Consider the following 21,609-nt stretch of genomic DNA (forward strand, 5'->3'; position numbering starts at 1 on the left):
TTAATTTACCAAGTCCAGGCCCAGAGTGCATCATCTAATACAAGGCAGCAGAAGTTTAATAATTCACAATTGCAGTCTATTGGTAACCAGGGCTGGTGCTGCAGAGTCATAAAACAACAAGCATTCTTTGTGTGCAGCTGTGATAAGATCCCTGGGACACGCTGATCTCTCACAGGGACAGGCATTGTTCAGTTCAAAAGGACAGCACTCCTCTTTAGACACCATTCCTTTCAGCATTACCAGTCAGAACACATTCAAGCTTTGGACTAGGACTTCTTTTAGTATCAGGTATGTTTGTTACCAGGTAATGTTTTTAATTAGGCAACCGTCTTCCTAGGCCTAACATGCTTTCTTGTAAAAGTTAAACACTGGAAAAGCCAAATTAATAGTTTGAGTGGAGAATCTTTAGTTTCGGTCAAGAAACTGTTCAGCCAGCAGTAAATATTTCTCTTCTGTAATGCACTTCATAAAGAAAATTTAACAATAAAGGCTAAAGGACCCTAACATCAGACTACATCTTTCTCTCAACAAGGATCAGCTTTACACCTTTGTCATCCAAGACAGACAAAGGCAAAATGCTTTTGAGTAATTTCATACAGACTTAATCCTTTAATATTAAAATGACTTATAAAAGCGCGAAATTAATCTAAAAGATTCAAGTGAATAAAATACACAAGTCCATTCTCTTCTATGGCTTGAACAATTTCTCTTTTCTAAACCGATACCTTATGAACAAATTCCCATCTGAAAACTACACTTTAAGACATTCCCCAAAGAGCAAACACAGCAATAGAACATTCAAGCGCTCACAAATAAAGGCTTAGTTAAACACTGAAAGGCAGCTTGTCAAAGCAGAAGGGGAGCACTAAATGCCGTGCTCTGCAGAGAGAATCCTTTAATCTGAACCCCATGACCCACATGAAGCCCTGAGAACCAGTCTCCTACTGGCATGACACTGCCTATGAGGCTTCAAATCTTAATGCTATCCTTTCTAAGGTGAGCTCTAATGAGAAAACCGTAGCAGTTTGATGGCTAAATTACACAGAGAAAAACTGTTTGCATTCATGTTGGGAGATATTTGGGATTTTACATTGGTCCTTCAGCCTTTCTGAAAAAAATTAAAATCCACAGATACATTTCACTTAATTTATTGAAAACTGCATCACCACAAAACATTCCAAAAACAGAAGGTTTACAGCTTCCCTGTGCAGTGTGATCTCCTCACCAGCAACAACTGTTAAAGACAGCAGTAATTACATTCATATTGAAAGTGCCAATACAATAAGCCATTGATATTGCTTTAAGTGAATCAGGTGTTGCCCCAAAAGACAGCAAGCAGTTTATTTTTTGCAAAAAAACCTGCAAAACATCTCATAGGGCACTGATGTGGGATCACAGCGTTAAGGATCGCCAGTGAAAAGAAGTGGCTGACCCCCTTTGAAAGTGATCCAAAGACGTGGAACATCTCTCACCTTTCAAGAAAAGTCTGGCTGGGAAACCCTTCACTCCAACTCCAACCCTGTTACAGCATAAACAATTAAACACGCACAACCCTCGCATTGAGTTGTATGTTGAGTGCATTTAAGGAAATGTTCCTAATAAATCCCAACAGAAACACAACTGAAGTGACTCATTAGGATGGGTTTTAATTTTTGGTCATGTCCACAGCAAGTCAGGAACCACGTATCCTAAAAGCCTTGGTATATGACCAAATTTATCACATACATGCAACTGGGAAATGTTCAAGAACAAATGCCTTACTTTTCATTTTACAGTACTGGAAGAACGATAGCCTGCCAGCATTCATTCTTCAATCTAGCAATATGGGACCTGTGGGCACAACACGGACACATCAGGATTATCAAGACACATTGAGCTATTGAAACAATGTCTCAAGGCTTCTAAAAGGAGTAGGTCGCAGCATGCCGTTATCCTGGGGATGACATGTTGGGTATGTGAGAGAATTGAAAGCACACCAGCTCTGCACTAGAGAGGCTGTGCAGGAAATTTTGTATCAAAACCAGCTCAGCTTCCAGCTTGAGCTGCATGATTAATTGAAGTAAAACTAAAATCACAATATGGCTTATTTCAATAACCAAATACTGCGGTTTAAATTTTGCACAGCACTGCATTCTTGTACATGAACCGGTCTCTTCAGCTTGGTTCGTGGCAAGTGCTGCTCCACACAAATTCATCTCAGGATCTGGGAATGCAATGTGTAGCAACCAACTTTTCAATACTTATGAGAAGTGCTTATAGACTGGCTGCATTTATATAGAAAATAAAAAATAAGGGCCTTGTCTCGACCACCACCAGGACCCAACAACAAACATATAAGGTCCAATAAGAGCGGGTGTCAAGGTTCTCTAGCACTGGCAAATGAACACTTCAGTCAGACATACAACTGGATGCAGATACCAACAGTGCTGACTAATGTTATTTCTAATAAACCACTTTAACATTACAAACCTCCAAATCACCAATCACAGGGTGTTGCGCCTTCTAGTGGACATCCTTCAGATCACACCTACAGAGTGGAAATTTAAAGTGATTTGTTCTATGTGCCTTACAAATTAAGGTACATCCTTTAAGCTCATTTAAATGTACTGCAGCGTTTTCCCACAAAGCTAATGATATTAGCGACATGGGTAAAGCGATACTACAGACTTTATCTCCGAGGCATTTCCAACGACTAAGCTCTACTGAGAGGGGCAAGTCGGGATAGACCTCAATTTAATAAAACCAAATAACACATTTTGAAATGTTACAGATAAAACGAAACCAGATACTATTAAAAAAAAAAAAAAAAAAAAAAAAAAAGCTAACATTCAGTGACATTTACCATTAGGACAAGCTTCTTCAGATGCAAAACATGCATTTTATGTACTCATTCCCAGGATTATTCACCCACATTTTGTTCTGAAGCCTGAAAGCATAGGGAAACATAAGAAAAGCATAGCATGTCTACATTTTAAGAACAATGAAAGGGAGTTTGAGTGTTCAGAAAGGCACATCCTCTTTCATGGTTTATAAGAGCAGTTGAACATTAATGCCAATCATCATCACAAAACTCTGGCAATTCATCATTATGGCTTCTTCATTATATTCTTACCCGACTGGCCGGTCCGTTCACAAGAGGACCTTTTATTCCATCCGAACCCTGAAAGCGCACACATCTTATTTGAAATGACATGTAATCAATAAAAAGCAGCAACATTTTCTGTGATAAAAATGTCTCTTCTCATAAGTAGCACTGTTATTTAGTGGCCACAACAGTGAGTTGCAAGAGAAGGGAATTGTATTTTTTGCACTGCACTTGTTCCTAAGCCCACCGTGACTAGACTGTGACTAGTACTGTGCCTTTCCTTTCCAAACCACTGCCAAAAATCAAAAACCCAAACGACTTACCATACTGCACATGTCAGTTACTATACTCTACAAGCATGGAGAGGCCTAAGAATTCCCTGTTGGGAGAAATAAAAGAACATTAGTCTTCATATCGTCCTAAATTAGACATGATGGGGATATTCCAGGCCTCATTGTCACCACTGCAACTATTCTACAGTGATGAAAGCAAACCTGGTGTTTCTCTAGCCAAGCAGATAGAGGAACTTGCCCTATTTGAGAAATTCCGCTTGTGATGATCTGCTTGGCGATCTACGAGATCCGATCAACCTTTAAACACGTGTTCCTCACAAGGACCAAATTACCCACAATGGATCCGTATAGAGCAATATAATTGCTGCATTTAACTACAGAAGCAATCGGAATAAAGAACATTTTAGTTCGCTAGTTTTCTCTACGCACACGATTCCGCAGGACTACTCACCACGTGGTGTAGTCTACTATTCGCTAGCACGTAAAAGAAAGACTTTGCGTCAAACCTATTAAATGTTACCGTAAATCAAACTTAAGAGAACACAATGTGGGTAATTGAATTGCTGAAATGGCAGATTCAGACACAAAAAGAGCCAAGTACCTAGTTTTAAGCCACACTTCTTCACAAGCACTCGCAGACGGGTTGAAGCTGAGAGAGACTCCGGAAGAAGAGCGTCACATTTTATAGCACAGGCTCTGACTTTACGACATTTTACGGCTCTGCGCTCTCCTCTGCGTTTCTGTGGTAACGTTAAGCAATTAAAATCGACACATGTTCAAAAAACATTCATTATGATGATGTTGGAAACAGCGGAGTAGAATTTTTTTCTGATTTCTTTGATGAATAGAAAGTTCAGAAGAACAGCATTTATCTGAAATAGAAATATTTTGTAACATTATAAATGTCTTTATCATCACTTTTGATCAATTTAAAGCGTCCTTGCTAAATGAAAGTATTAATTTCTATAATTTATTTTCCAAAAAATAAAAAATATACTGACTCTAAGCTTTTGAATGGTATAGTGTATAATGTTACAAAAGCTTTTTATTTCACATAAATGCTGATCTTTGGATCTTTCTATTTCATCAAAGAATCCTGAAAAAAAATGTACTCAAGTGTTTTAAATATTGATAATAATAATTTTTAAAAAAGGTTTCTTGAGCAGCAATTCAGCATATTAGAATGATTTCTGAAGGATTTGACACTGAAGACTGGAGAAATGATGCTGAAAATTCAGCTTTGATCACAGCAACCATTTTAAAATATATTCAAATAGAAAGCAGTTATTTTAAATAGTAAAAATATTTCAAAATGTTACTGCTACCCCTGACACGCGCACACACACACATTTCTAATAAAATCACTTAAAACTATTCAGTTGTTTGTTCAATGATAATAATAATAATAATAATAATAATAATAAATGTTGGAAAAGTCCAACTTATTTAGGCCCAATCAGTACCGACGCTACATATGCAGAGTACGCAGTTTGCATAGGGCACCAACCCAGTTGCTCAAAAAAAAAAAAAACCTTTGGTTCTATATTAATATTAAAATGAACAAATAAAAATATAAACATGAACACACACACATATATATCATCATTACAAAAAATGCATTTTACGGTGAACGCAGTAGTCAGTAGGCTAAGCAATAGGCTAAAGGGTTCAACCATAATTTTACGAAGTACGAGAATACCTTTTGTGCACAAAAGAAAAAAAACGACTTTATTCAACAATTCGTCTCCTCCGCATTACCCTGTAGCGCCATTTTGGAGAGTATCAACTGGACGTAAACAACGTATGTTGTTCTGTGTTAGCTGCGTCACGCCGGATCTGTTTCCTACGTTGTTGTGATTTGATCTGAACGAAAACAGCGTATCCGTGTGACACAGCTGACACAGAACAGCATACGTTGTTTACAGGGTGATGCGGAGGAGAGTGGTAGAGCTGTTGAGTTATCAGGCCCACCGGCTCAACCAGGCCCAGAAAAGTGAGGAACAGCAGGGCTGCGTTCCAGTTCATTTTTTATGCCCTTCACTCGCTAACTACCCTCCAGTCTCATTTACTCGGATGTACATCATTGATTACGTTGCACGAGTGCCCACTTCTGGCGGAACCCTTGCAATGGGCTGAACTGGAACGTCCTAAACCCTTGATCACTTAGAATCAGCTATGGAGTTGGTTTATTGTTTACAGTTCCCCCCTTGTTTGGTGCAGTATTCTGTACATGTTCTGTATGTGTATAGGTATGTTTGGGCTGATATAAACGTAATAAAAAAAAATATATATATTATAGAGTTGTTTGGGGTGTGGATAAATTAAATGCAATCTGCGATGACGTCATAATCGTGTTGCATTGTGGTCTATGGAGCGGCCTGAAGTGTGCATATGAAGCAGACTCACTCCCTCTGTCAAAATTGAGGGGTCGAGGGTCTGTCCATATAAACTTCCCTCGTTCACTTCGCGAAATGGAACGCACTTCAAAATGGCAGCGGGGATTGCAAGGGGAAGTGCTTAGGGAAGTTCGCGAGTGCATGTCTAAAAGTGGAGTGGAACGCAGCCCAGGTGTCTGCACTTGTAAAAGAGTTCAAAGTTTAAAGTTCTTTGTCATTGGATTTTTTTGCAAAAAGGAGTTAATTCCAAATTTTAAAAGCATTATTTCAGAAGGATAGAAGTTGTTTCTGTAAACTTTTGTTTTAGATGTTTTGGCACAACTAAAATAGGTTAATGAAACAATAAAACATTCCTAACATTATTATAATTATATATATTTAAAATAATTTGTATTCAGTATCTTGTGTTTTTAAAGTTGAGCTCCAAGGGTGCTGTTTTCTCCCAGTTTGATCTACAAGACAAAAAGAGGTGAACTCATTTTCAGGTGTTTTTCTACTTTATTTGATATGGGTTTCCAGTTCTGAACATGTAAATACCAAATATCATTCGCCATAGTAAAAAACACACTCTAGATATAATACTTGAACAGTTTTGAAATTGGACAAAAACTAAACAACAGATTCTGGTGTCTGACAGCGGTTGATAATGACATTATAATTAATCCCTTAATTGTAGTTTATGATATTTCTACAGTATTTTAACTTCAGGGTGACTTTTACCAACATAAATGTGACGTGCACAAAAATTAACATAGATGATCAAACACAATGTACTAAAGATCTTATAATATGGTTTAAATAAACATTCAAAGAACGCATTAACAATTTAAGATATACAACGAGTGAGGCGAATAAACAAAGCCAATCGGTTTCTTTTTTAGTCCGAATGTTTAACACTACCAGATGCCAGAATCTGTTATACAAGTTATACAAGCATCCTCGACCTCAGCCTTGCACCCATGCCATCCACGGCACTATCACACAGTGTAAGGATACCCATAATGGATACCCATAATGTGTCTTTAACAGTGTAACACAGACAAGAATATAACTATGCCATATGTATTGTATCCATATTAAAAGCTAATTTCAATCTAGGAATCTCTGTAAAGTGAGCGGTGCAAAAAAACACACTGTTACAAAAGAAAAGGCACGATAATTCGGCCATTCGGTGCAAGATTAAGGTGAACCAGGAGGAGAAATACATTGACTTCAATCAGAGAACCACTATAATTTGCAAACAATTGCCTGAGAGTTAAAATGATCAAAACAAGACAAGATTTATTTTTTGTAACATGCATTCACATGTCCAGTCAATAGAGCAACCTGACGGGCAATGCGATAGCGTTCAAAAGTACAAAAACGGGAACTCTCTTTTTACAGAGGAGAACAGCAGTATCAAACATTAAGCAAAGTTATTTTAATGACAGTCCAAGAACATTGCATGCATTTTTATGCCATAGAGTTTGTGTACAAAAGCAAAAAGATTACAAAAATGTCACAGGAGTGGCTTGCACGATGAACGGTGTCAGAGAGCGATAAGGTTTCTCTGTTGGTGAACATACATTGTATGTCTGTAGACAGGAGTTCTCCTTGGAGTTTTAAGGTGTTTAATAAATGGCCAACATCTGAAGTCTTATTTGCAATCTAGAGTTTACCTTAATGAATAAAATCTACTGGTAATGAGGGAGAAAAACACAACTGTTAAATATACTTTAATAATATCTACGATACCCACCAACGACATGCTAAATATGCAATAACACAGAAAGGTTAAAATAATACATTGGTTATAATTTAATGCCACAAAATTAAAATAACATGTTAAATGACTTTAGTATTTAAAAAAATATATTTAGTCATCTTTAAAATGCTCAAAGGAAGAATAAGATAAACATGCTATTAATAAATCTCAAAACAATAGTTTGTTCAGTCCTTTTTTTGATTTACAGACTGAAGAATTTAGAGTAAAAAATGTTAATGCAATATATGAATTGGGCTTGGGCAAAGTGTTTCATCCCAAAATTGGTAATTAACACATTAAAACAATATAAGGATAAATGTCCAGATGAAAGTTGTATAATCCACAGTCTTCTTCTTGAATAGCGCATTTTCAGCATTTGTGTGTGTTCTCTGTGTAAACTGTTTCCTCTCTAGAAAAATGGCTATTGAAACTCTGCTGTGTGCTGTCTTAATGTCACACTGTTCATTTGCAGTGAGAGTACAGAAAGTAAAAGATCAATTACATTCATTAAGTAGACTAACTAGGAGGTTATTCATGAAAAAAAACAACAACACACATTCTAGCCTGTTGTAATAGAAGGGGGCAGCAAAAACTGACAAATTTGTTGAGAGTTTATATTTGTAAGATTTTTTTTAACCTCCATCAACATATATAATCTTCACAATCACCTGTCTGTTTAACACAATTGTGTAGTTTATGCCCTGGCCTTAAGATAGGCATCAGAAAGGTTTTGGACTGTAAACGATATTGTTTTGGAAAGTGTATTTTCAGAGCCTCTTTGCTGCCATGATGCATACGCATAATGATACATTTACTGAGAGCTGATGTCTGTAAACAGCATTCTTGAATACACATAAAACCTCGAAGATAGCCAAGAGAATGGAGAAAGAGAACAGTAGAGTGGTTAAATATTTGAAGACAGGAACTGATCTCTTGTTGGCTGTGGGAACATCTCTCCATTTTCAATGAGGTTGTACAAACACAGGCTGATTAAAGACCCCTATATAAGCCCAAAAGCCACATCAAGCCACACAATCAGACTGTAAGCTCAACACCAGGAAAAGTACAAGAGATAGAGCAGGTGTGTTAGTTGGGAACAGATACTGGCACCCATCTCTAAATCAGTGGACTGCTGGAGTGTTGATCCATCCATCACAGGCTGCTGGGCTTTACATCGACATCATGTAGGAAAGGGGCAGGGCATCGGTGCAACCACTAGAAAGAGAGCCTTTCAGTCATTGTACCCTGAACCAGGGAGTTCATTGGTTAGCGTGTGCCAGCGCTCGATTTTCTTGTCCTTGTTTTTCAGACAGTCAAACCAGTGTTTTAGCCTCTCGCCATTGGCATTGATACCTAAAGACACTCCACCTGGAGAAAGGGTGGAAAAGTTCATTAAAATGGCTAAAAACAACCAAAGGTCAATAGATCCCCATGGGACTCGGGCCTTGACTATAAGGATGACTTGCTCAAGAGAATTTCAGGCCTGTTGACAAAACTTGCCCAATTGGGTCAGCACTATATCTTACATCTTTTGATAATGTACATACATTTTTTGCAAACTTCAACATTTGGTTTTCTGTTACATTTGTTTGCTAATTCAGCTTCTCAACTGTCAGTTTAAACTTTTTAGTTGGATAAACTCATCTAGCTGTCTGGTACAGATATGAGGTTTTGTCTAAATTGCAAGAATGGCTTGTGATAGTCTTAACATCAGTATGAATGGGTTGAAAATATCAAACCACTAATGTTTTTCCTTTTATTTTCTATTTCACTTAAATGTTTATAGCAAAATAATTAGGAGTTTTCTGTCCAATTACGGTAAATTATTATATTAGAAAATTATACTAAATTGTCTTTGCAAATCAAATCTAATATTTTATGACAAAAATAATTTGTGTTATATTTATGCCCCAATTATGCCCCTTTTTACAAGATGTAATGAAAGTCTCAGTTGTCCCCAGAATGTGTCTGTAAAGTTTCAGCTCAAAATACCCCACACATCATTATATCATTTTGAAAATGGCTGTTTTGAGTGAAAACAAAAACATGCTGTTTTTGTGCTTGTATCTTTAAATGCAAATGAGCTGCTGTTCTTCGCCCACTTTTCCAGAATAGGGCTGTGCCTTTACATCTCATACCTTGGATACTCTGCCAAAACAACGTTTTAAAGCCATATCAGTTTAAACTTCTGATATAGTGTTTTCTGAGCGCACACATCCGAAGCACGCGCACAGAAAGCAGCTGTCACACAGCATGTGAGTACTAAACTAAGTTCTTTTTCATGTCTTATTGCGCTTAAGCTGTCAAATACACACAAGGTTATCTTAAAAAACACACAATTTACATAAACCCAGTCAGTTGTCTGTGAACGTAAACAGCTGGGAAAGAAATCGCATGTTTATATTAGATCAGTGTATTAAGGTGGCTTTCACACTGGGCTCGTTTGCTGTGGTTCGAACCCGAGCGCGATTGTTCCCGGCACACCCCCGCAGCATTGGTCTGGTTTCACACTCTCTTGATTCTATCAAACCCTGGTGCATTTGCGATCATCACAACGTTGAATCTAACTACGTTTTTATAAGCAAAAAAACGAGCGTTTAAGGACACAAAAGTAGAACGCAACATGTCATATTACTCTGAGAACTACACCCACTGGAGGAAACGTTCATTATTTTTAACCATGTCAAAGGATTATTTCACCACCCTATGTGAACCTGAGAGGAGGAGATATATTGAAAAACTACATTTTATTGGTCTATGTCAGTGTCCCTTTTCCTTACCTTCCTTTTGTTAGAGAAATGATCCAACTGAATGGCCCAACGTGAAATACCCTGACATCTACAACTATTTGATCGAATCACCAGGTAACAGCATCATTTAATCTACCTAACAAAGATCAAAACACATAGCTTAGATAGCTTCAACCCTTAACTTATGTAATAATAATCACAACACATAGCCTCAGCTTTATGAAAGTTAGAGGGAAGCAGGGGTGCAGTTGATTACTAAAATGATGGGACAAGTTAGCTATTAGAAAGCTTATATTAGCTATGTGTGTTAGCAATATGTAGCTTGGGCCAATTGGTATTCGTCCACTTTGATATTTACTACTTAATATGAACTATTTGATAACATTTTGATATTTGCTTCTAATCAAATAATGAATGTTTCCTGTTGCTGATTACGTTTCCCTCCATGGGCGTAGTTCTCTGAGTAATATAACACGTTGCGCTCTAATTTTGTGTCCTTAAACGCTCGTTTTTTTTGGATCGACAGCTTATAAAAACATAGTTCTGTTAGGACCACTATCGTCAAAGATGATTGACAATTAGCATACAGTTTGGATTGGCGGTATGGTTCTGTTCTGGGCAAGAACTCCCTGCGCATCCATGCAGCCTAGCATGGATGAGAGCAGGGAGAGCAGCGATAACCCCCCCCCAGGGTAAACAGAACAGAACCAACATAAATGTTTTGCAGATATCTTTAAAGTTCAATAATTTTATGTATACATTTTAGAATTAGTCTGATTCAAAGGAGAATCAGAAGCTGAATCCTGACTGACAGAAGAGGAGTTGGGGATGGGGGAGGGTAATTAGCTATTGAGCAATGTGAAAACTGCTGATAATACTGAGGGACCTTATATATGAATGCTTAGATTGATGTCGTATTCCCATAGGTTGATGGGGATCAGCTGAGAGTCAGCTGATGCGAGCTTGACTAACGTGACCTACCAGAACTAACGCTACGCTTGATTTCTGTTTTTTTTAGCTTGTTTGCTATACACCTTGATACATAGCAGCTTTTAGACATTGTTCTGTTTTTTTGTTATAAGTCAGAAATGACAAGGAGGCAGCTTCCCACAATACAAATTCAATGGAGAGGGTTGGATTGTTTACCCCCCTCCCCCGGTGGGCGTGGCTTTCAGATTATGACACGCATCGCTCTGCCTCTATACGGCAGTCTCTGTCAACAGCCGTTTCACTTTGTACAGATTCTGCGATTTGACTGTTCAGAGACACTGCTTATGATTTATGGGGATTAAAAAAGGAGTGGGTGGATTTTTATCATTATAGGGTAGTTGTGTACAGACACTGCCAACACACATTAATGTCCAAACACCATGTAAATGTGAATTTTGCATAATAGGGGGCCCTTTAATGAAAAATGTAAAAATTATACAGTTACAATAAGAAATGTAAAATTATTGTAAATATAAAATTGCTACGTTCATAAAAAATTACATTTATAATTTGGGTCCTGTGAAAATGTGAGCAGGGCAAGAAGAAGTCTGAACTACCGGCCTGACCAGGCAATCAGAAAAAAATCTTTACTGCTGAGCCCTGGGATTGCATCTTAAATTGTAAAATGAAGTAACCTTTGGTACTACATTCAATAGGTAGCATACCATTAAAAACAGATCTTAATGCAAAAAACTAAAATAAAAATATAGCCTAAAAATAATATAAAATAAAAATAAAAACATAGATTTAACAAGATTTTGTAAATAGGTCCTACCAATGAAATCATTGGATTTGCCAATGTCATAGTCCCAAACAGTCACCTCCAGGGTCTTTTTGCTGAGGTCAGCATACTTGATCTCATAGAAAAACTCCTATAATAGGGAGAATGGAATTAGCATTTATAAAAACAAATGTGAGTTACAGAGTCTGTAAATCAGGCATTGGTCAGGTTAATCTTACTTCATTGAATTCGGGGTTGAGGGTCTTCTTTTTGACAGCTGTCTTGTGCTTTGATTTTTTGTTCTCATCTGGCTTGAGATACCTGAAATACATTGGTGATATGGAGAGAGAGAGAGGAAAAAGATGCATTTACATGCATTCACTAAAGGTTAAGTTGGCTTTCTTTCAAGATTGAAGATTTGGCACAGGAGTAATTCTGAAATAATTGAATTTTAGCAAAGGCTTACTTGTGATGCACAGGCAGCAAAACTGTGAACACATTTGAAACAAATGCAGAATAGTGTTGTTGAATGCAACAAGTCAGTATGTCCACCAGAGGGCATTGCAGCTCTTGTATATAAAATTTGGAGGGCTGAAAGAGACAGCCATGAAAGGACAAACTCGTTCATTTCAAAGGTTCATTGCAGGACATTTTCACCATTTGCTTGAATAATAATAAAAAAATAAAAAAATAAACGCAACCTCACTTCACTTGTCTGCTGACTTCAAGGTCATTAAATGTCTCACTGCTGCTCTACTCCTGCAATCCCTCTTAATGAGGGTCCCTTGCTCTTTTACAAAGACCACCAGACAAGCAGACTGATTAAAGAAGATCCTGGCACTGAACTCAGCAGCCTAATAATCACAACCTGTGTCTTATTTTGTAAAGTCAGTAATATAAATTCCCTGGCTATGTGCATGGGCAATGGCATTGTGTATTTTTATCCATCTACGAATCAAACGAATTCATGAAAGAATTCATTGAATAACAGAATGAAAAACTGAAATAAATGAAAACCGCATCTTGTTCAAGAAAGTACAGAAATTACAGTAGACATTTAAAGTAAAAGTGAAACTTGTGAAAGGTACGGAAGTTCTAAGCGGCCATGCATTATTTTTTTTTCCCTTCTTGTTTTCTCGTTATAACGACTTATTTTCTCGTTATATCGACATAACGAGAGTTGTTTTCTCGTTATAACGACTTATTTTCTCGTTATATCGACATAACGAGAGTTGTTTTCTCGTTATAACGACTTATTTTCTCGTTATATCGACATAACGAGAGTTGTTTTCTCGTTATAACGACTGAGAAAACAACTCTCGTTATGTCGATATAACGAGAAAACAAGAAGGGGGAAAAAAATAATGCATGGCCGCTTAGAACTTCCGTAGAAAGGCTTGTTTCCCTCTTATTGTAACAGTCTCCCTGGAGCTCTCTTGTCAGGGAGTGGCATTTGCACCTGTAATGGCGCCACTGGACGACTATTTTATTCAGCTTTTCCTGTGAATAAATGCATCTGCAGTTTAAAATGATAAAATGAATAAAAAGTAAATTTCATTTACTTCCCAAAAAGGTGAACATCAAGTGATATCAATCCGGGAAAACTGATCTGTGCATAGATACGCAAGATCTGAAAACTGCAGATGGAGACAAACTAATGACAGAAATACAGAAGATTTGCACTGCTTGTTGTCACCAGCAGAAACAACAAATTAATAATTTAGTATTCAATCTTTTGTAGAGTCAGAACCAGGCTTCATTTCACCCAACACATTCCAGTCCTCAAAATACAAATGCATTTGCATTTCTCCCTATCAAAGACACCGTTCTAAGCTTATGACATAACTGCATTTGTATCAAGCGTTGACTAATGGTTCAGATGCTTGTGTTTGGCAGGATAAATGAATTTGCTTAGGATTACCTTATAAACATATATGTGCACATACATACATCCACATTGTAGGTAATCATTCAGCAAACGCTTTTATCCACTGCAATTTATTGGTACATTTATTGCAGGGATAATCCCTCAGAAATTTGGGGTTAAGTGCCTTGCTCAAAAGCTCATGGCTCACTCCTGTGTGATAAGCTTTATGCCGAACGTCGTATGAACAAACCGGAAAACAGGTCTCATCCCATCTAGTTGTCTGAGAAAGTGTTAAGAACTTTTAAGGTAATCAGTTAACCTACCTAGTTCTTTTTATTATATGCATTTTATTCTTACTATCCAAATTATATAAAGAATAAAAAACATTTTGATATTAATTTGCATATGAGATGGACATCAGTTATGTTCATCTTTCAAATTTGGAAGCTTGTATCCACCCAACAAGATACTCCACCCTCAGATCAGCACTTCAAAGTCAACATGAAATAAATATTCACCCCATTTTTTAAATGCGTAATTGAATTTATTCAATTTATCTGTGCATAATTTTTTTACATAGTTTTTTTTATCATTATCATAATTTTTAATGTCACTGAACTCAAACCCAACAACAGATCTACCACTCCTCCCATTTCCTGTGGTACATCTAGGGTTGGGTATCATTTGAATTTTATCGATTCCAGTTTCCGATTCCGATTCTTATTGTTTTCTAGTTTCGATTAGAATTAGATAAAAAAAAAATCCAACAAAAAAATTAATTAATCGAACATTTAGATTTCAAACATATTTATTCTGTCTTTTTACAAAGCTGAATAACATGAGCAAAAATCAGCAGCCTACAGAACGCTTAGGCCTACAAGAGGAAAATTTGCCTATGGTTTTAACAAAAATATCACAGCAAAAACAGCTAGACTAACATAACTTTCAAACATTAAATTGTTAAAGACAAGTAAAGAGTCAGTAATAAAATAGGAACAAACAAATCAATTAGCATTAGCATAAATAAATATTAACAAATATATTAACACATTTCAAGTAGGCTTTAACTACTTTCCACTGAAAGAAGTTGGCAACAGTGGCTGGGAACCTGCACCGGGACTGTGGTTCTCTGTGCTCGCGCTTCAGATGTGTCCATGGCACACAAACAGTGTGCAAGTTCTTTCCCTTCCTCAGCTTAAATCATAAAAAAATCACATTCGAATGCAAACGGGGAATCATTAAGTGGAATCGAAATGCACGTGTCTTATCGAATACCCGGTTATGGGAAATTTAAAAACTGGTTCTAACTACCTAGGTACATCTAACCTAGGTAAAGAAAAAAAAAATTACCCGTTATTCGTAATTTTGACAACAGTGTTAATGTATTCTGACTTAAAGGAGACATATTATGCCCCTTTTTACAATATTTAATATAAGTCTCTGGTGTCCCCAGAATGTGTCTGTGAAATTTCAGCTCAATATACTCCACAGATCATTTATTATATCATTTTGAAAATGTCTATTTTGAGTGGAAGCAGAAACACGCTGATTTTCGGGCATGTCTCTTTAAATGCAAATGAGCTGCTGCTCCCCACCCCCTTTTCTAGAATAGAGCTGTGCCATTACAGCTCGTACCTGCTAAAAAACATCTGTTTTGGTTCTGATTATCATGTTTATCGCGCTGAAATCATGCAGTTTAAATCATATGAGTTTAAACTTCTGATATATGGTTTTCTGAGTGCACACGTACAGAAAGCGGCTGTCACAGCACGTGAGCACTAAACTAAGTTCTCATTCACACACAAGTTTACGTTAAAAACACACGAGTGTTAAAGATAAACAGCTGGGAAATAAATTGCATGTTTATTTTAGATCTGTGTGGCAGCAGCAATATTCAGTAAATAAATCAATAAATCCACTGCTCTCTTGTCTCCTCTGAGGCTGGGACTCTAAAAAGTGTTCTGTGCTCGTCTGTGCTGCCAAAGACAGAACAGTTAGCATGTTTTGCTCAAACTTTCACCATGGCATTAGAACAAGTACACCGTTGTCGCTTGCGAAATCAAAATGATGGCGCCATAGGTGGAAACTTACAAGTTAAGGGGCGGTAATATTATAATGAGATCCCTTTGCCACGTCACCAAGGGAGTGAAATCAGACGCGCTTGTTTTCTCAGACACTTGCTGAAAAAGGCAAAACAAAGTTACTGGGTTAATCTTTTTCACGTTTCCTTGGTTGGTAGATGCACCGGAGACCAGATAATAGCACTTAAAATCTGGAAAAGTCAGATTTTCATGATATATCACCTTTAAATGTACAAAAAGATCCTGTCTTATTGATATACCACAGATTTGAGTCGACTAGCTATACTAAATTCAACAACTGGAAGCTGAATTTCCTTTGATATCTGTAATTTACATACTCATGCACGGATCTTCTGTTCCATAGGAAACGTTTTCACTAAAGCAAATTATGTGGATTCTGATTATTTTAGTATTTTTGCACATAAACAGTTGCATTGTGCTTTTGGTACAGGAAAAAAAAGCTATTGTACTACAAGTGAAACAGAAAACAGAAAATCGGACAGATGATAGTGGGGGGGGTATGACTTACGTTTTAACATAGGGGTCAGAGAAGCCATTGGCATCCATGGCAGCGAGATGGGCACAGCGGATGATGCCCACCACTAAGCCACACTTCTGAGAGCTGTACTTCAGAGAGATCATGATGCGCCCTCGCTCCTCCAGAGACTTGTCATCTGTTTTGTCGATCTGTTTTGAGACACACACACACACACACACATCGACAAATAGAAAACACAGCCGTCAGTCCAAAGTCTAAGAACTATAAAGAAAAGGATGGATGTAGCTTGTACATAATATAAATAAATATTTAAATGAAAATGCCGTGAATCTAGTTGCATTATCAACTCATAAACAGGCAGAAAATTCTATTAAAACATAAGTGTTTTGTCCCAGTAGATAATTTATTAATACACTCAATTAGTTTTGTGCACCACTCTCTTCTTTCCAGTATTTTATGGCAATGCAGAACCAGAGCTGAGATTATCTCAACTGTTGAATGTGAGGTAAATCTTCTCTCTTTCTCAGAACTTTGTGGACCCACCAAACTGTCAATCATGAAGTTAATTAGCTGTGGAGGAGGCATCTCTGTTCATCCCCCACACACTGCTGTCTCATTTCCGTCCCCACTGGAGATCACACACTCACATACACACACACACACTCACATACACATTACAGAGTCTCTTCACACAACAAACACGCTTTGTACTGCTTGCCAGCTGGTGGAGTCACACTCAGGCCTAAGAGCAGATCCCAAGTCAGTCTTTGTGTTTAACTTTTGTCACCTCTACCTGTACTGCAGTCCTGAGAGCAGATCCCAGATCAGTCTGTGTGCTGATCTTTCAGGTGGGTGACAGATATTAGATGGGAGTGAATAGAGCTGAAAACTACTTGCACAACTTTTAAAAACTTACTGGGAAATTTCAAAATTTCAGGCTTGGAGAGGATTTCATACCTGTCAAATGTAATTTTAATGTAATTTTTTAAGTTGAAAGACTGATCAAAATTGGTGCTTTTTAAAACTGACTCATGAAAAGTAAAAAAACAAAACAAAAACCTAAAGACTTTTGGGGAACGTTTGTCATTACATAACAGTCCCAGTCCTGTAATTTGATTGACTAAGCAGTGTCCTACAAGACTGATTTTATTTTTATTTATTTAAATATATACTGTTTTTGTCACTCTGCTTGTCTGTGTTTGTACTTCCAGACACACTGTCAGTCTGTGCATCAGGGGCATTCAGTCCATAAATCTGCGGATGTTCTGCATACCCAAGCCATTTAAAGAATGAGTTCAGGGACGGTCTAAATATTAACATTACTATAAATCCCATTGTCATTCCAGGTGGAACATCAGACTTGCATAATAAAATGCTTGGAATAAGTATGTAACTGTCTGTAAATTATTTATTTGCCAAACAACAGTAATTTTATGCAATTTTTTGCTGGTTATGGAGGTGTGGAGGAGTTTATCTCCAACCCTAATTAAACACATCTGAACCAGCTAATCAAGATGTTCAGACTCACTAGAAACCTCCAGGCAACTGTTTTGAAGTTGGTTGGAGCTAAACTCTGCAGGACGTTGACCCTTTAGGTGAAGGTTTGGACACCCCTGAATACAAGTGAGTGGACCCACAACAGCTCACCCAAATTCATGAGAATTCATATAGATATGAATCGTCATTATTGTATGGCATTTTCATTGGTTTGTTGGCAATGTGGGTGATTTAATGCGTCAGAAAAGCTGTCCGTGAATTGCTAGCCCAGACAGAAAAATGTGCTGTTGCTGCCAGATCTTGCCAGATGTTTTGGCCTTTTTGCCTTTATTTTGATAGGAGAGTAAATACTGACAGGAAGCGAAGTGGGAGAGAGAGTGAGTGGGATTGGGACAGATCCACAAGCTGGGACTCAAGCTTGGGACAAACACGGGCTCTGCCACGAGGATATCAGTGCTGACTCAAAAATCATATTTGATGCAAAACGAACTTGACTAAATGAACAGAAATGAACAAAACAGTCGTTACGGTATATTTTCATTTGTAAAGCAAAGCAAATTTTGAAAGTCCACTGAAAACATATCTTCTCATTTTTGGCACAGACAGAGTATGTTTGTCACAATCTGCACAAGAAAACAAAGATTGAGGATCCAAATGCAGAATAATCCAAAGCTGTAATCCATAATCAGGCATAAGGTCATACACAGGGCAGTCTGTCCAAGCAAGAGCACAGAAGTGCAGTGACACAATACAAGACTAAGCAATGAATGACTTAGGGAACAGTTTACTTGTGATTTTTGCCTTAAATTGATTTCTAGGACACTTTTTTACTTTATGAAGGGCAATATATTCCAAACCTTATTAAATGTACGTGTCATAATTTACGTCAAATTCTTACATTTTATTAATACATTCAGTTATATAAGTTCATATTCAGTTAATAAGACACTGTATGGTTGTTACCATTCAAAGGAAATCAGTATTAACAAACTCCATCTTTCCACTGCAGAGGAAACACAGAAACTGCATTGAAAGTACCATTTAGATGTATTTACTCAGACTGTTTACTCTTTTACTTTAAAATGACTGACTTTGCTGTGGCTTTTCTCAAAATTTGCAGTGATATTTGCGTTATTTCTTATTGTTTTGCAGTGAAAATATACCACAGACAAGATTCTTCTAACATTATGACTTTTCTGACTTTGAGAACCAATGCAGGGCTCCAGACTAACATTTGAGGACACCAACACCAGTGCCAGTTCTACAGAAGGTAGCACAAACACCTGACAGTAAAGCACTCACCCCAACCGCATATGTACATCTCGGAGATGTCTATCTGATGTCTGCATTTACATATGCAAGATGTATTTTTTTTAGAGTGTTTGCTCATCTGCAATACGTCTCTAAGACATTTCCTGTCAGATGTCAAATAGACATTTTTTAGAATGCATGTAAAACAGCTTCTGAGACGTTTATCAGATTACACAGCAGATGTTTCCCAGATCTTTAGCAGACGTCTTACAGATGTGCTTGTGCTGTCTTGGGTAGTTGAGATGCAGATAAAATTAACTTTTATTACTGTCATTCATAATGTCTAAATATAATTTAATAAATAAAAAAAATATTTATTAGGGAGTGGAAATGGCTAATAAGCCTATAAGTACTTCTCTGCAGCCATCTACTAGTGGTAATTGAATGTCTTTTTTATTTTTAAATAAGTGTTTGCTTTCTTACATCATGAAACTTTTAGTTTTATAAATGGGGGCAATACTTAAATTCGGTAATATTTAAAGCTTTGAAGTGCTGGGAAAAGTTGTGTCAAGCATTTAAAAGCACTCGAAAACATTAGACCATTTCTGCCACAAGTTGTTCAGTTTTAAATCCATGGTGAATGGTGGTGATTTGTGTTTATTCAACAATGTTTTTCCTGGTTTCTACATCAGTGTCGTTTGTTCTGATATCTGTAGCTTTAACAGAATTCTGTGCCGAATGGGAATGCTTCTCACAAGATTTCACAGAGATGTTATTGATTCTGCGGGGAATTCGACTGCTTCCTTCACTGTATCTCCCAGCGCTGTGTATGACGGTGTTGCGTGTAGTGATGTCCGGTTCACGAACGAATCGTTCTATTTAACCGGATCTTCTTAGTGAACCGGTCGAACCAGTTCACCAAATCGAACTGAAGGTAAGGCAGCAGAACACACTAATCCACAAATTACTTAAGTTATTCGGTGTATAAACGTGCCTCTGGCACAAAATAAACCAATATCCTGAGTTATTCAGTTACTCCAATAGTACATTGACTGAACCGCTGTGAAAAGAGAACTGATGATGGGATGAGCAGAGCAGCTGATAGAATGAGCATGAGTGCAGCGAACGTACACGCCCACTGCTAGCGGTTCTCGTTCTCGAGTCAAGAACCGGTTGCATCGGTTTTCGGATCACTGGTACACTCAACCGAGAACCGGTTTCTTTCGGACACGTCCGATTTGAGAACCGTTGAGCTGATGATGCGTTTCTCGTTCTCGAGTCAAGAACCGGTCGCATCGGTTTTCGGATCACCAGTACACTCAACCGAGAACCGTTTCTTTCGGACACGTCTGATTTGAGAACCGATGAGCTGATGATACTGCGCATGCGTGATTCCGCGTGAAGCTACCGAACAGATTGCCTACTAAAGCGCCGTTCACACTAGCAGCACCGAGAACCGTTTCTTTCGGACACGTCTGATTTGAGAACCGATGAGCTGATGATACTGCGCATGCTTGTTCTTTTTCAAGAGGACGAAAGCATGTTATTCAAGTATTTTATTAAACATCAGAAAGTGTGATATAAATATATAATATTTATATATATATATTTTTTTAAGATGAATGTATCTAATCTGTGTACTTTATTCAGTTGAGGATTCTGTTAGGTAATAGGCCCGAGCAGATAAACGAGTAGCACATATTCGTTCTGCTTTCGGTTCGTTTGTCCAATGTAGCTCTTGTAAATCATGATGAGAACGCAAGGCTGTTCATTCCATTTTTGGAACCTTTCTTTGACTGAATGCGCATTGCGATGAAGTCACGGGACACGTCTAAACCCAAAATCTGCAGCAATTATGAAAATTTGCGAGCTCTTGCGAAAATTGCGGAGTTTGCGAAAAATTCAGCGATCGCTGAATCGCAAAATCCTGGAGGGACTGTTTAAAGCGGCAGTCTGTAACTTTTTTTGGTTAAAAATGTTCCTAAATCAATATTCAAGCAAGTACATAACCAGCCAGTGTTCAAAACTATTGCCTTACTTTAGCCCGATTCACAACGGTTAGCTTATAATAATGTTTTCTAATTTGAGTGGTACGCGTAGGTTTTCGCGGGAAATTTGAGCATGCTGCTGCGTCATTACATCAGGTCTGTAAACATAAAGAAGTTGTCCCAGCTACTAGGCTTTATTGCATGTGAGGATCCTGCAGGTGGCAGATCATTTGTAGCCTTTTCTCAAAGCAGCAAGAATAATTAAATGTATCAATTTGATGGCGGATTGTAATCCAGAAAGGATTATGTGTTTATGAAACACATGTGAATGAAATTAAATGATATTCCAGTTTTAAATGTGCTTCTGATTACAGATAACCTGGGATTACACAATATTTGTATTTTAAAAACAACCAGTTCGAAGGGAGCATAATTTGCTTTTTGGGT

General features: G+C 37.5%; 1 protein-coding gene and 1 long non-coding RNA gene across 3 annotated transcripts in view; both read right to left on the minus strand.

Moving 5' to 3' along the window:
- Positions 1-1,132: 1,132 nt before the first annotated feature.
- Positions 1,133-4,061, minus strand: LOC107587691 (uncharacterized). Its single transcript, XR_001609499.1, has 8 exons — positions 3,980-4,061; positions 3,409-3,464; positions 3,113-3,160; positions 2,843-2,926; positions 2,470-2,527; positions 1,762-1,830; positions 1,473-1,519; positions 1,133-1,234 (listed from the first exon to the last, which is right to left on the minus strand). It is a non-coding gene; the product is annotated as an uncharacterized lncRNA (long non-coding RNA).
- A 2,974-nt stretch (positions 4,062-7,035) lies between these two features.
- Positions 7,036-21,609, minus strand: part of LOC107587692 (double C2-like domain-containing protein beta) — a 251,064-nt gene continuing 236,490 nt past the window's right edge. For both annotated transcript variants that reach the window (XM_016275571.1, XM_016275570.1), the window contains 4 exons: positions 16,457-16,614; positions 12,219-12,300; positions 12,034-12,130; positions 7,036-8,886 (listed from right to left, as the gene is read on the minus strand). In XM_016275571.1, coding sequence (XP_016131057.1) covers positions 8,750-8,886; positions 12,034-12,130; positions 12,219-12,300; positions 16,457-16,614 — 474 coding nt within the window. In that variant the 3' untranslated portion in view covers positions 7,036-8,749. The remainder of the gene's footprint in view (positions 8,887-12,033; positions 12,131-12,218; positions 12,301-16,456; positions 16,615-21,609) is intronic.

Source organism: Sinocyclocheilus grahami, unplaced genomic scaffold, assembly GCF_001515645.1.
Source record: "Sinocyclocheilus grahami isolate Dianchi unplaced genomic scaffold, SAMN03320097.WGS_v1.1 scaffold95.1, whole genome shotgun sequence".
Classification (NCBI taxonomy): Eukaryota; Metazoa; Chordata; class Actinopteri; order Cypriniformes; family Cyprinidae; genus Sinocyclocheilus; species Sinocyclocheilus grahami.